General features: G+C 36.9%; 1 protein-coding gene across 1 annotated transcript in view; it reads right to left on the bottom strand.

Annotated features, from left to right (window-relative positions):
- Positions 1 to 5,592, bottom strand: part of ADGB (androglobin) — a 100,875-nt gene extending 95,283 nt beyond the window's left edge. Inside the window, exons 1-3 of the mRNA XM_014950504.1 lie at positions 5,453 to 5,592; positions 3,164 to 3,314; positions 1,474 to 1,566 (exon numbers count right to left, since the gene is read on the bottom strand). Of these exons, the coding sequence (XP_014805990.1) occupies positions 1,474 to 1,566; positions 3,164 to 3,314; positions 5,453 to 5,592 (384 nt within the window). The remainder of the gene's footprint in view (positions 1 to 1,473; positions 1,567 to 3,163; positions 3,315 to 5,452) is intronic.
- Between the last annotated feature and the right edge of the window lie 7,697 nt (positions 5,593 to 13,289).

The raw sequence follows: 13,289 nt of genomic DNA, 5'->3' as shown, positions 1-13,289 counted from the left end.
AAAACAAGCATTGAAGTTTTAATCAGGTCTTACAGAAAACAAAGGCTTTCTTCATAGTGTTCTAAAGATAGATTTTTTTAAAGCTTTTTTTAATACAGATACACATTTCCATGGCTTTCTGGGCTGACAGCTCTCTTGCCCTCATCTTTCAGATACCTCTACAGTTTATGCATTTTGGCAGCATTTCTCATCCAATCTTTTGGTCTTGTCAATTACTCCTCTGACCTCCCCTCTCCTTCCTCTATTAAAAATTAAACTTGGACCTGTTTAGTGTCTAGTTAATAAAAAATGGAACTGACAAGCTGACAAAAAGAAAACTGACAAGCCTGAAAGAGTTGGAAGGGTGGTCAAAGTGTTTCAAAACTTCAGCATTCCATCTGAAGCAAAAACATTTTAAAATTTAGATTAGCAACAGCACTGGAGAACACTAACCTTTGAAATGGTAGGCCGTTTATTTTCTTTGCAATTAATTTTAAAAATAAACTGAATAAGAGCTTTGCAAAATTTTAAAATGTTATGGTTACCTTCCAGACAAGTGCTGTCAAAGCTGTGGACATGTTCTGTATGCAGACTGGAGAAATATAATAGTTGAAGTGAGAAAAATTGCTACTTTTCTGGTAAAGTTAACTCATGGTTTCAGGAAATTTACTTCAGATACCTGCTCAAGGGAAGCCTCAGTTTGAACAAACAGAACTTGTTTTGTCATGACACTGATTTTTTTGTGAGAACACAAGAACACAAAGCAAAACAGGAAGGCACCTCTCTGTCCAGGTGTCAAAAGCAGAGCAGACTTGGGAGGATACATTACCATGTTTTGCACCAGGGGATGCTGGACCACGGTGATTCCTGTCAGAAAGGCACTCAGACTCTTAAAATGCTATTATTAGAGCTAATTAGAAAGAAAGGGGTTAGTACACGTAACCTTATGTCCTTTTAGACACCGGAAACGCCAAGTTGCGCAGCATCAAACAGGCTTCTGATCCACAGGCAGCATTCTGTGCAGAACCCATCTGCAGAAAGGATTACCTCAATTTGCTATTATTGAGCTATGATAGGAGTTGAGCTATTACATGATCTTCTTAAAAGAAAAAAACTCTTTTCTTATTTCTACTATAAACCAGAAAAGATGTTCGCATACATTCCTGCCACACTTAGATAAAGAAAAGAAGGCATACATTCCTGCCACACTTAGATAAAGAAGGTGGTGGTGTAACCACTGGGCTGCATGCTCCTGCCTTACAATGCGCTGTCTGAGGCATCACAAGGGCCTGAAGGAGAAGCTGTGCGAGCAGCACAGGTCAGCTGCTCTCTGCATCACCGACTCCTTGCTGCACAGCAGTTGCCCAGAGAGGATGACTACCCATGGTCAAGTGTGTTTTATCTGTTGAACTAATTTCCTCTACTAGTTTTCCTCTACTTGTGACATAGTTAAGCGAGTAGCATTTTTTCCATTATGGCTTAGTTGTTTCTTACCTTATTTGTTACAAACTCATGTGGACGTTTCCATGAATGTACTTTTAAGGATGCTGGCAACTCTATTTTCCCTTCAGGGTCCTCAAAGCCAGGCTACACAGAATACGCAAGAACAAAAATGGAACACTTTTTATTAATTACAATATTGTCTCTTCGACAAGATTTAAACTAATTTATTGTTCACATGATAATTCACTTCAGAGAAAAAAGCATAAAAAGGAACTAACAGTATCTATAACTCTGAAGTAGAAGAGCACAAAGCCCAAACTGAAGATTCAGCACAAAAGCCACTTAAAATGTTCAGAGAAGGTTATGTGTCCCGCATGGTCTAAACAGGTCTTCCTTTCTTTTCCACCATTCAGAAAAAACTCCCAAAAAACTGTTTAAGCTTTTAATTCAGGCACTTTTCTACCAAGTTGTTTCTAAATGCTTTTTCTAACTCACTCACTTCGAAAGTTTTTAAATTGAAGAATGAAAGTAAATATCTAAAGCGATATTTAGACACAAACAAAGTGAGTTCCATGCATTTAAAACTGCTGTAGAAACCAAAGAGAGCTATAATTGTACAGCATCGTGAATTAGAGATTCTCAAGGAGAGACAAAGTGTCACATAACTTTCAAACTTCCATTTCCAAAGTGACACATTCTCCGTGTGAACAGAAGTTGTCAGGATATAAGATATCTGTTTACATAATAGCAAAATATAGGATGTGGAGATACCTCTGATACTGCTCATGCTGACTGAGAAAGTAATCAGTTACATGGTAACCAATTTCTTCTATTTGTGCCTGGAATTTTAAATAGCTTTCAGGCATATTATAGATTTCTGTGCATTTCACAGGCCATGATGTACACTACTTATCTTCTACAGACTATCCAAGAGACAGGGTTTCTGGGAAGGAAAAACTGTAATGCTTTGGGTACTTACTTAATTCAAAGGAAGGCAAAAGAAAATATATGACAAAACCATAAAAAATAAATAAAAACTAACAACCCTGAAATGGTACTTTCCCCACATTTTTTTCTTACTTAGTTCATTGTGTAAATTCTTTCAACTTACCAATCTGCAACAAACTATTCAAAGTACCTGAAGGAAGCAGGGGAAGTTTGGAAGGAAAAAAGAACCTTTTAGGAATGTTTTTTCTTCTAAAAGCTTACAGGAAGCCTTGTAGGCTGGACCATACAGAACTGTATTAAGTGAGTTTATATTCTGCATTCAGAGACATCCAACCCTGACTACATGGTGTGACAGGGAAGTTTAGCATTTAAGCTCTTGATAAACCAAAAAAAGGTGAGAATGGCACACACAATGCAAAGAAACACTAGAAAAAAATTGAGACATACACCTTTCTTTAGCTTACAAGTGCTGTCATGGTTCCCACATCCCCAGTTTTAATTATGTTATGAAACAGATTTGGGGGTTGCATTTTATTTTTTTTTAACCATTAATGTGAACATATTAATACACACACATGTCAGAAGTTCGTTTAAGAAGCAAAAATCAACAATGCACAATATTTTTAGTTTATTATTTTAGTTCAGTAGGGAACTATGTAAACTTACTGAAAATATATGATTGAGATGAGTATGTTTATCAGTAACAAATTATTTTGAAGTTGTGACAAATACTAAACACGGGTACAAAACAATGCAGTGGAAATAAAATATATATGTGTGTCACACAACTTACTGCAATGGGACTTTTTCCACTTTTTTCTTTCTCTTTTCCAGCTTTTCCAGTATCCCATTTTTCTGCATTGATATCTGCTTCATTCCATTCTGGCCAAATAGGAAATCTCCACTTCTCATTGGAAGAACTTCCTTGGGAAGACATAGATGCCCTGGGAAACAGACAGAGGCAGGGATAAAAATGAACAGTATATTAGGCAAGGGTAGTATGAAGATTTTATCTAATAAGATTTTATTTTTTTAATGTGATAAAATAAAAAATTTAGTGTTAGTAATTACAATAACTTTTTGTCACTAAGATAAGCAAGCCTGTCGAAGTGCTAGATGGCATTATTAGGGATAATCCAGCAAAATACTTATATGCATTTACAGGAGGAATCCTGCTGAAGTAAATGGGACCGCTGAAGAACAAAAGCAGAAGCTGAGGGCACAGTTTCCTCCTTCTTCCTTCTCCCCTGCTTCAAGCCACATGGTTCTCCTTCCTCTTCTGTGTCAGCCCTAGCATTCATGACCCAATTCAACTCACTCACCCATCTGAAGGCTCTCAATTTTTTCTTTTTTTTTTTTTCTTCATGATTTATTTTTGTTAACCAACCAAAAGGAGATTGCCATTGACAAAAGATATATTGGGGAAAAGGATTCCCACTTCTAGGCACCTGTGAGCAGCTAGACTAGCCAATTCTGTCTCCAGTTAGTTTCATTCCAAGAGCCTCTTGTGCTACCAGCACTCTTACTACCCTCTTCTTGGGATTCACAACTTCTTTTTCACAAGACTAATACACAACATGTTCATAAGTACCACCTAGTGCTAGTAGTACCCTTGCACATCATTTTTACAGTGTGTGCAAAGGTCTGACAAACTGAATTAGCTAGAATGAGAATACAGTAGCTCCTTCCCCCTTAACTACCAAACCTGGAAGAAGGTCATATCTTAATTACATTCTCCCAAACCCACTGGCGATAGACTGTAGACATTGTCCACTCAAGAGAACAAAGTGAAGAAGCCTCAGGGACCTGAGAAGCAATCTGGCACCAATAATTGAGCAAAAAGGCTTAAATAAATCTTATTGCAGAAAAAACCCATGGATTTCAACTCGCTGGATAAGGTCAAGATTTCCTCTTTGACGTTCAGCAGTGTATTAGATAGAATTTTTTTACTACTGGAGCCTTACCAATATACTTGCATGACACTTCTATTCCATTATGCACATCAGCTATAAAAAGCTAAAAATATTGTAATTTTTCTTTCCTTTCCTTATACCACACACTTTTTACATTTTTTTTTTTTAATACAAAACAGCAGAATTCTGACAAATATGTCCAGGAAATCAGGAAGATAGCAGTGTTTTGGGCTAGAGCTAGAGAGCTGTCTTTACAAACTAGTGCCAAGAAATATTTATTTTAAAAAATAAAAGCTTAATTTCTTTAGAAACTGACATCTTTAGGAGATTTGAAAGGGAAAGCTTCCATTTTTTTTTTATATTTGAGAATAACTCCTGGCCATATATTGCATATCATATCATGTGAATACTTATACTGATATAGAAATCATCAGTGATACCATACAAAACTATACTCATATTTCAAGTTTCAGAATTATAGCTTTCTCTTGACATTTCAGTGACTCCACAGAAAAAAATGAACTGCGATTATGATTTACAGAATCACTCAGATTTCACAAAGATTTGACATTTCAGATAAAATGGTCACAGTGTCATAACCCACATATGCTGATTTTCAGTTGTTGTACACAATATCCATTCAGTGTTCCTATACAGATGCAACATTATTATGACTACATTCTAATGACGATCTCAGGCTACATAAACAAGCAGTCTGGCTAGGGGAAAATGCTGTGTAGCCAGTGACACCTGAAAATACTATTAAGCCCTGTCTCCCAGAAGGTGGAAGGACGGGGAGGTCACTTGGGGGAACAGCGGCATTGCTCAAGTGTAGAACAATGAAATTACAGAAGCAAATGCTCAACTGGACTTGAAATAATCAAAGGACATTTTGGGTACAGACAAAAGCTTCCATAAGTACACTAGCAGCAAAAGGAAGACTAAGTAAGGAAAGTGCATGTCCACTGCTTAATGGAGCAGGGAACCTAGTGACAAAGGATATAGGAAAGGCCAAAATACTCAATGCCTTTTTGTGTCTTGGATTTTGTTGGCAAATTGTTTCCCAGGCCTCCCAGTCCATGGGTCTACTAACAGAGTTTGTGGGAGTGAAGCATCGTCTACAGTAGAGAAAGGCACCTAGGAGGCACTTAAGCCAACTAGACACGCACAGGACTATGAGAGTAGTTGGGATGTGAGCAGAAGTACTAAGGGAGATGACTGGAGTCTCTCCAAGGCTCCCTTCAATCACATTCAAAAGACTACAGTAAGTGGGCAAAGTTTCTGATGACTGGAAAAAGGCAAACATCATACTCATCTTAAAAAACGGTAAGAAGGAGGGGAACTACAGTGCTTGAAGGTACTTTAAACTCAAATGGACAAGGAACTAAGCAACCTGATCTAAGCTGGCCCTACTTTGAGCAGGAATTTGAACTAGATGGCTTCCAGAAGCACTTTTCGATCAACATTTTTATGTGATTTCATAATACATAATTGTTAGTGATAATAAGTACAAAGACACGGGTAAAAATGAAGATTTCTCACTGTCTAGACAATAACCACATTTATCCACACTACCAGTAACTCTCATTGGAAGACAGCTGTCAAAATTCAATACCATCTGTGCCTTCTGCTGTTCAAATAAAAAAATACAGCTTCTACCACTCTAACTGGAAGGAAGCTATATTCTCTGGAGTGATACCTTGCTTTGCTTTTCCATCTTTGTCATCTCAGTTACAGGTAAATGGCCTCCAGCCTCGCTTTATTATGTTTGATCTTTCATTGATGGTACCATTTTTTTCTCCAGCATTTTCTTGAAGACTCAAATGATCTTTCATTCTATATTCAAGAATACTTCACAAGCAATTGAAAACGCTGAAGTGTTTATCAGATTCCTTGGATTACTAGGAATGTCTATATCAGTTCCAGTTGTTTCAAAGAATCTGCTGTATCTTCATTGACTGCGTGCATGAAGAACAATGAAAACTAGAATGTGAGCCTTACTAACAGCTTCAACACTTGTACTATTCTGAAACTTTGCCCCTGTCAACATGGATTTAAATACAACTCCTGGCAGCTTCTTACATATCCTTAGAAGCAAACAATGACAAGTTAGACTTCTTACTTTTTCTTTTTTCTCTTATTTAAAATGAAATATGAATGATGTATGTAGCAATTTAAAACAATCACGGACTATGTGTAATTTTTTCTACCTTTTCTTCTCTCTCTCAGTTTGCATTTGCTCTTTTAAATATTTATAAAAGAAGCATGGACCTTTCACCAATATTAATGACAATAATAATAATGATAAAGGTGTTCTGAAGGCATTCCCAAAGACAATTAAATAATAATCACAACAATTGCTATAAAATTTCTGACTGCTTTGGGAGAACAATGTAATAGTAAAAAACCTTATTTTTAAAAAACAGCCAAAAGATATGGAAAGACTTGCCTGCCTTACTATTAGATTATGACATAAAATTACTTTTCATCACACTTTGGCATAACAGAATATATTCAACACTAACAATGTGGGAGACATGGAAAAATAGCTGTCTATGACCGAGATGACTAAACTAAGTTGAGGAAGCCCAATACTCCTGTTTCTCAAAAAGAATGGTTCAGTAAGATTTTGGAAAAATCATAAAGAACTGCAATTTAATTGGACTCCAAATATCAACAAACAAGTGAAAAAAAGACAGCTGAATTTATTTAAATACTGTATTTGAGTAAGGCTATTAAGAAATTCCTTTATTATAAGAATTGAATAACATAATTCATTGATAACACTTTGAAATAAACAGACACAAGGACAATGCAAAGCATTACTGGTATTTTATGCTCAAGTTGGATGGCTTCATTGTGCAACGGTATTTTAAACACCAACTTATTGGCAGACTTCCTTTTAATCCTGGGCTAAACACTAAAGGAGAAAAAGAAAGAATAAATTGCCAAATGAGGGGCACACTATGAAGTTGGCACTAATTCACCCCTGAATCTCTAAGCAGCTTCTCTAAGAATACTGGTATAATTGATATAGTGCCAACAGGGAAAACGGGGAACAGCAGGATAGACAAACACAGCAGGAAAAAAAAAAAAGCAGATGAATTGCAACCTAAGGTTTTCAGAGACTTAAGATTTAATAAAGAGACAGCAGACAAACCTGCAAGGTTCCAGAAGTGTGCTCTCTCAAAATAAACATAGGCACGTAGTCTGTAGCCTTATACCCTTTAGCTGCTCACCCACTTGGCCTTGCCAACAGGGTCCACAGAGAATAGGGAGCAAAAATTTTATGCTTAAAGTAGACAAGTCTACCTGTAAATGATCTATGACCATTCCTCACAGAGGGAACCCAGCAACATTTAAAGGAATCTTCTCGAGAGAATTACAGAAGTATTGCTTCAGAACAGCATGCCTACTCCACCTTCCTTTCCCAGTACAGATGTCATTCTGGATCACCAGACAATAATGATTTTGTGACACACAAAAATAACTGATGCACTATGCAGTGTTTTTAGAATTCAGACACCACTCTATTTCATTCTTTCCTCCAGATAAAGGTTTAATACCCCCTTTTCCTAGCCCTCCCTTGCAAAAGTTAGATGCACCCTTAATCTTGCATAGCATTTTGATGTTGTCACTTTCCTTAATTAAACAAAACAAAATAGAAAAAAAAAGATGGAAAAATAATTAGTTTTTCACTGTTGCTTAGATGAGCAGATCTGAGGATGGAAATGAAACATCTCACAATAATCTCAATTGGGAGCATTTGAAACAGATAAAATTGTTTAATAGTTCAATAATAATGCCAACACTGCTTCCACAATGACTCTAGGGCCTTATGCAGAGATCTGGTTGGAGTCTTGACAAATAAAAGTGCTTCAGCTTTTTCTGTCTCCACGTCTGTACTTTGGAAGTTTGAAAAAAAAAAATAAAAAAATCCCCAGGGATTCCACCACCACAATGACTTCTGGGTTTCTGGTTAGTTATTTCCATAAGGATATATACAATATCTTTTACTCTTTCTGCGATTCTTGTCATTCCTTATAACACAGGATGCAAAGATGATATTTTTTGCAGGTAGATAATTTTTCTATTTTCATTAAGGTTTCATTTGTTTATTTATATTAAACCTATTTACATTTCAAAGCTTAAGATCTGTTTTATATTATCATCCTAAGAAATCAATATGGAGGTTTTTATGGACTTAGACAGTATTGGGATCTCTGCCTGAGGACTGAGATGCAAAATTGAAATCTAAGTTTTGATTGATTTAATGAATTGCTACTCAGCAGCTCAGCTACGGTTCCTGTCTTATGCATCTGTTCTGACTTCAACTGTAGAGTAAAGTATCTGCTTGCTTAAACCACATTTTGGAGAATAAAAGACTGAGGATCTGTGACAGCAACTGTTTAAACAAACCAGCCATTTTATCTGCAGTATGATACATCTAGGTGGTGCAGTACAACTAGGTATTTATATGCTAGCCTTTCTGTAGACGAAATGATTGTGAATTTGGTCTTCACTTGATTCACTCTATTAAGAGTTTGTTTATCTGCACAGCAGGGCATTTGTTGCTAAGTAACTGCCAACAGGCCATCACTTTATCCCATCTTAATGCTCCCTCTAGGTGTTTTAAGTGATCACCAACATCACCCATAGCATGTTTTAAAGATTAAAAAATTAACTGTGAATTTGATCATAACAATATCCCAATAGAAGACAAAATCTACTTGATGCTCATCATTTTCATCCTTCCCTGAAGACTGTTGCCAATCTTTTATCTTTCATTAAATACTATCTATTCTTTCCATGAAATGCCTGCAACCATTACACTGTGAAGCTTAGTTTCAGTCAAACCCCAGAAAACACAGTATTAACAGAAATGATTCAGTAACAGGACATGCTATTTAGGTAACTAGTATCTGACAGGTCAGTGAATGAAGCTCAGAGCTGAAACTTTTACCCTTCTTTTCTCCTATAGCTCCTCTGGATGCTCCGAACTTCTCTGTATGTAGAGAAGTAAGAGCAACCTGAATGGTGAGACAGGAGTGAGGAATCTCACATCTCCTCTTCCCTATTGGATACCAATGTTGTGTCACAGGGAGATGAGAATTTTGGGCTCTTTCTGTTTGCCAGGAAGCAGCAAAGAAAAACGTGTCCCTTCCCTCGGATTGTTTGAGCAGTCAGAAGCAGCGATTTCCGGCCCCAGTAAAAGCTTTTATATTAGGAAAAAGAGGGTAGAGAACAAACAGATGTCTCAACTTCTCCTCCAAATGTGTCCTGTTGGGAAGCTATTTAACTTTTTCCCTTTTTTCTCTTCAGAACTCAAAGACAAAGACTTTTAAGACCTTATTTATGGCAGAAAGTTCTTTTAAATTCTCATCACTGAAATGTGGTGATTTTTTTTTTTTTTTAAAGTAGCACATTAATATCTTAGAAACCCAGAGCAGAAACCATGGCAACACTCAAGTTCATAAGAATCTGGAAAGGCTACGAGAACGTTTGACCAAGTATCAGTAACTGTGTGGCAAAAAGCATTTGCTCTTTTTCTTCATACCGCAGAAGAGGAATGAACAGAATTAATTATGATCAGATGATCTAATAAGCAGCTAAGGCAATACAGTCTTCATTGTTAGTATAGTCAGCAATTGCAAAATAAAGCCAAAATAAGTATGTGTTGTTTACAGTAATTTACCATTATTCTTACCTCAGACACTGGAGCCAAAACTTAAAGGACTCTCTGCAGAAGAAAAATACACTATTCTAAATGCTCAGAGGTCTCATGTTTGGGGAGAGACCTAAGCCACAGATACAGTTCAGGTACGATGAGCAGAACAAATAATTGTAAAGCATCTAAGTTGCAATGACAGTTGCTTGCAAAGCCTATAACAATAGGTTTTATTGTCATTTTATTTTTGTGGACTTGAGTAGGATTTCCTTCTCAAAAAGCACAGAATGCTTTCTGTGTAGAAGCAAAATCAAACTGTGGAAAATTAAAGTGATGATAGAAAGAAAAGATTAATACCAACTGATTATTCTTTGTAGGCATATTGTTTTAAAAGGAATCTGTAACTTGGATCACTACTTTCAAGAGTAATATCCTCATTTCTAAACATAGCTGACATCCTTGTAGGTGTCAGACAAACTACTAATAGACTTCAGTAACTCGCCAAGAATGAGCCTATATCAAATGCGCACACATTTGCTGAGAATGGTCACCTCGCCTCACATCTAGCATTGCCAGCTAGAAGTCCATATGTTTTCTTATTTTTATTTGCCTGCGTATTAATGGGAGGTGAAATGTTCCTTCTTGATTTGCTTTCCAAGCTATAGAAGCGGGGGGCAAAAAAATCCACATGTCAAATCCCTTGCCCAAACAGTACACAGGGCTGCTTCCTGGACATTATTTCAAAGAAAAACCGATGGACAATAATGGCCTAGAAGCATTGCAGTTTTTAAAACTCTGAGTTTGTTCTCCCTATTTTCAGACTGATTCCATTTGTTGCCCTATAAATATTGTCTGAACTTCACTATTTATCATTTTAAAATTCCAACTAAATTTGAATATCATTCTTTAAAAGTTTGGCTCAGTTCTCATCAATATAATTCAGATTTCTGCTACTTTGATCCATTTACACCAACTGAACCTTTTTGCTGTATAAAAATATGAACTGACAAAACACTCAGAAATTGAACATAAAAAGCAGAATAGAGTACTAAATTGGTGCCATGCGTTAAGAGGAAAAAAAATGAAGATGCAGTCAGAAAACTGATGACATAGCGATAAGGCAACTGGATCTTTCATATAGATCACAATAGATATGTTTTACTTTGTGCAACTAAATCTTAGCAAAGATAAAACAAAGATACATTTTTTCATGTATTTTTGAAAGAACTCCGGTGAAATCCAACCTTCATGCTCATAGCAAGCTCATGCACAGTGCTAGAATTTTGGACTCTTTTAACCTTCTATTTTTGTATTCCAGGAAGAATAATAGTTTTTATTGCACAAACTGTCATCAGTAAATGGCTCAAAGACAACAGCAAAATCAGATGAAGTTACAGACCTGAGAATTAATAACGTGGATACAGCTGCTTTCAACAGCAGCACAAGTCAAGACTCTGTAGCCTTTGAGAGGAATGCTAGGAAAGCTCAGCTCGCTGCTTTCAGTGGCAAGAGCCAACTGTAGTAAAAATTCTCTTCTCCTGACTCTACGGAGCCAAAGGTCTGCTGTCAAAAAGATTTTAATATAGATTAGAAAAAAAAAAATACTATTTCACATATTTGAAAAACACTCTTGATAATGGAAGTATCAGATGGCCTGGAAGCCAATCATTTGCCAGCCTTTCATGTTCTACCACACTGGAGGTCGCTTAAGACTTTTAAAAGACATCCTTCAAAAAAAATTGTTTTTTTAATTTACATGCCTAAGGGTGGAACACTGAAGATTAATGCCAAGAGACGCCTGCCAAAGCAGAGACCTTGCAGTATCTAGCACTTAAATGTGCACTTTTAATCTATAGAAACAAAAATAGTTTACAGAAGAGGGCTTTATATCCAGTTTTACAGGTGGAAATATGACATACCTATTGAATATGTATATTGATAGCCATATGAATACACAGCTAGAGACATAGCAAGGGCCTGGAAAAAGGAGTACCTTCTCTGACAATTTTCAGGTGCCAGTCCCAGCCAAGACAAGTGACCTCTGACTGATTCTCCCAAGGTCATGGACTCTGGGTCGTGCTCTAGGTGAGATTGTCGTCAGCTGGCCCAATTCCTTTATGGTTATTCAGTTTCAAAAAGTAGAGGTGACAGGCCAAGTGAACGGAGTACAGACTACCATAGGCACCGAGGGGGCCCAGCTGCATCTTGCAGTCTTTCAACAAGTCACAGATTTGAGCGCAGGTGACATCTACATCCAATTTGCAGACCAAATTTCTGTTCAATCAATGCACTGTCCTTCCAAATAGCAGCAAATGACTTTGGGTTTTATAGTTCTCAGTTAACGACAACACTTCAAGATTAGGAACTGCCTGTGAATTAAGATCTCTGTTCGAGTACAGTTAAAGAAAGCAAATAAAACACTAGGACACATTAGGAGCGGGATGTCCAATAGAAGAAATTAGTACAATGCCACTCATTATAATCAATTTTATGTCCTTTGCATGAAATACTGTTTGCTTCAGTTGCCCTAACAACATAAAAATAACTTTGCAAATTCAGTGACAGGCAACAGTTTAGAGCACAGAGGAATAACAAAGCACAAATGTACAAAATACTGAGTAGCACAGATAAGAGCATATTATTTACCTGCTCTCATAACACAAGAAAAAAAAAAAAAAAAAGAATCTGTTTTGGGGCAGAAATGAACGATCCCAGCAGGTGTTCACTTCTGAGCAGTGGGTCTGGCAACCAAAAAAAAAAAAAAAAAAAAAGGAATCTAACATAAACCACAGCAAATTTAAAAGTGATAAAAGGATACACCTGACCGCTCAGCAGATAATTAGCCATCAGAACCCTTTTACATCAGATGCAACTCAGGTGAGAATAATGATCTATAGCTTCTGGAACAATTTATCTCAAGCAGCACATAGCTCCATCAAACTCGGGACAAAAAAACAAAAGAAAGAGAATATGCCACTTGGGGGATCTTAGTTCCACTCCACTGAGCTCTATGTGAGAAACCACTAACGGCACAGTGACGGAGCATCCGCCTGTTCTGGTTTTCCTTCAAGGCAGGACCTCTTTCAAATCCTTCTTTACTGTACCTGATTCAAAGAAGCAATCTGAAGTCACGTTTCCCCATATAACTGGACAACACCTTAGAAATTATGGAACCAGTCACTTTCCTGAGTTTGCTTCTCCCAGTGTTTGCTGCTAAAAAGATTGAGCTGGCCTAAGATTCAACTATAAGAATACTGTGAAAATCAGAGTCCCTCTTTTTACTCTAGAGTTCGGTACTCAAGTATCTTCTAAGAACATGGTTTATGTTTCGCTCATTT

The sequence above is a fragment of the Calidris pugnax genome, unplaced genomic scaffold, assembly GCF_001431845.1.
Source record: "Calidris pugnax isolate Ruff unplaced genomic scaffold, ASM143184v1 scaffold24, whole genome shotgun sequence".
NCBI lineage: Eukaryota > Metazoa > Chordata > Aves > Charadriiformes > Scolopacidae > Calidris > Calidris pugnax.
This window is presented reverse-complemented; position numbering and strand designations above follow the sequence as displayed.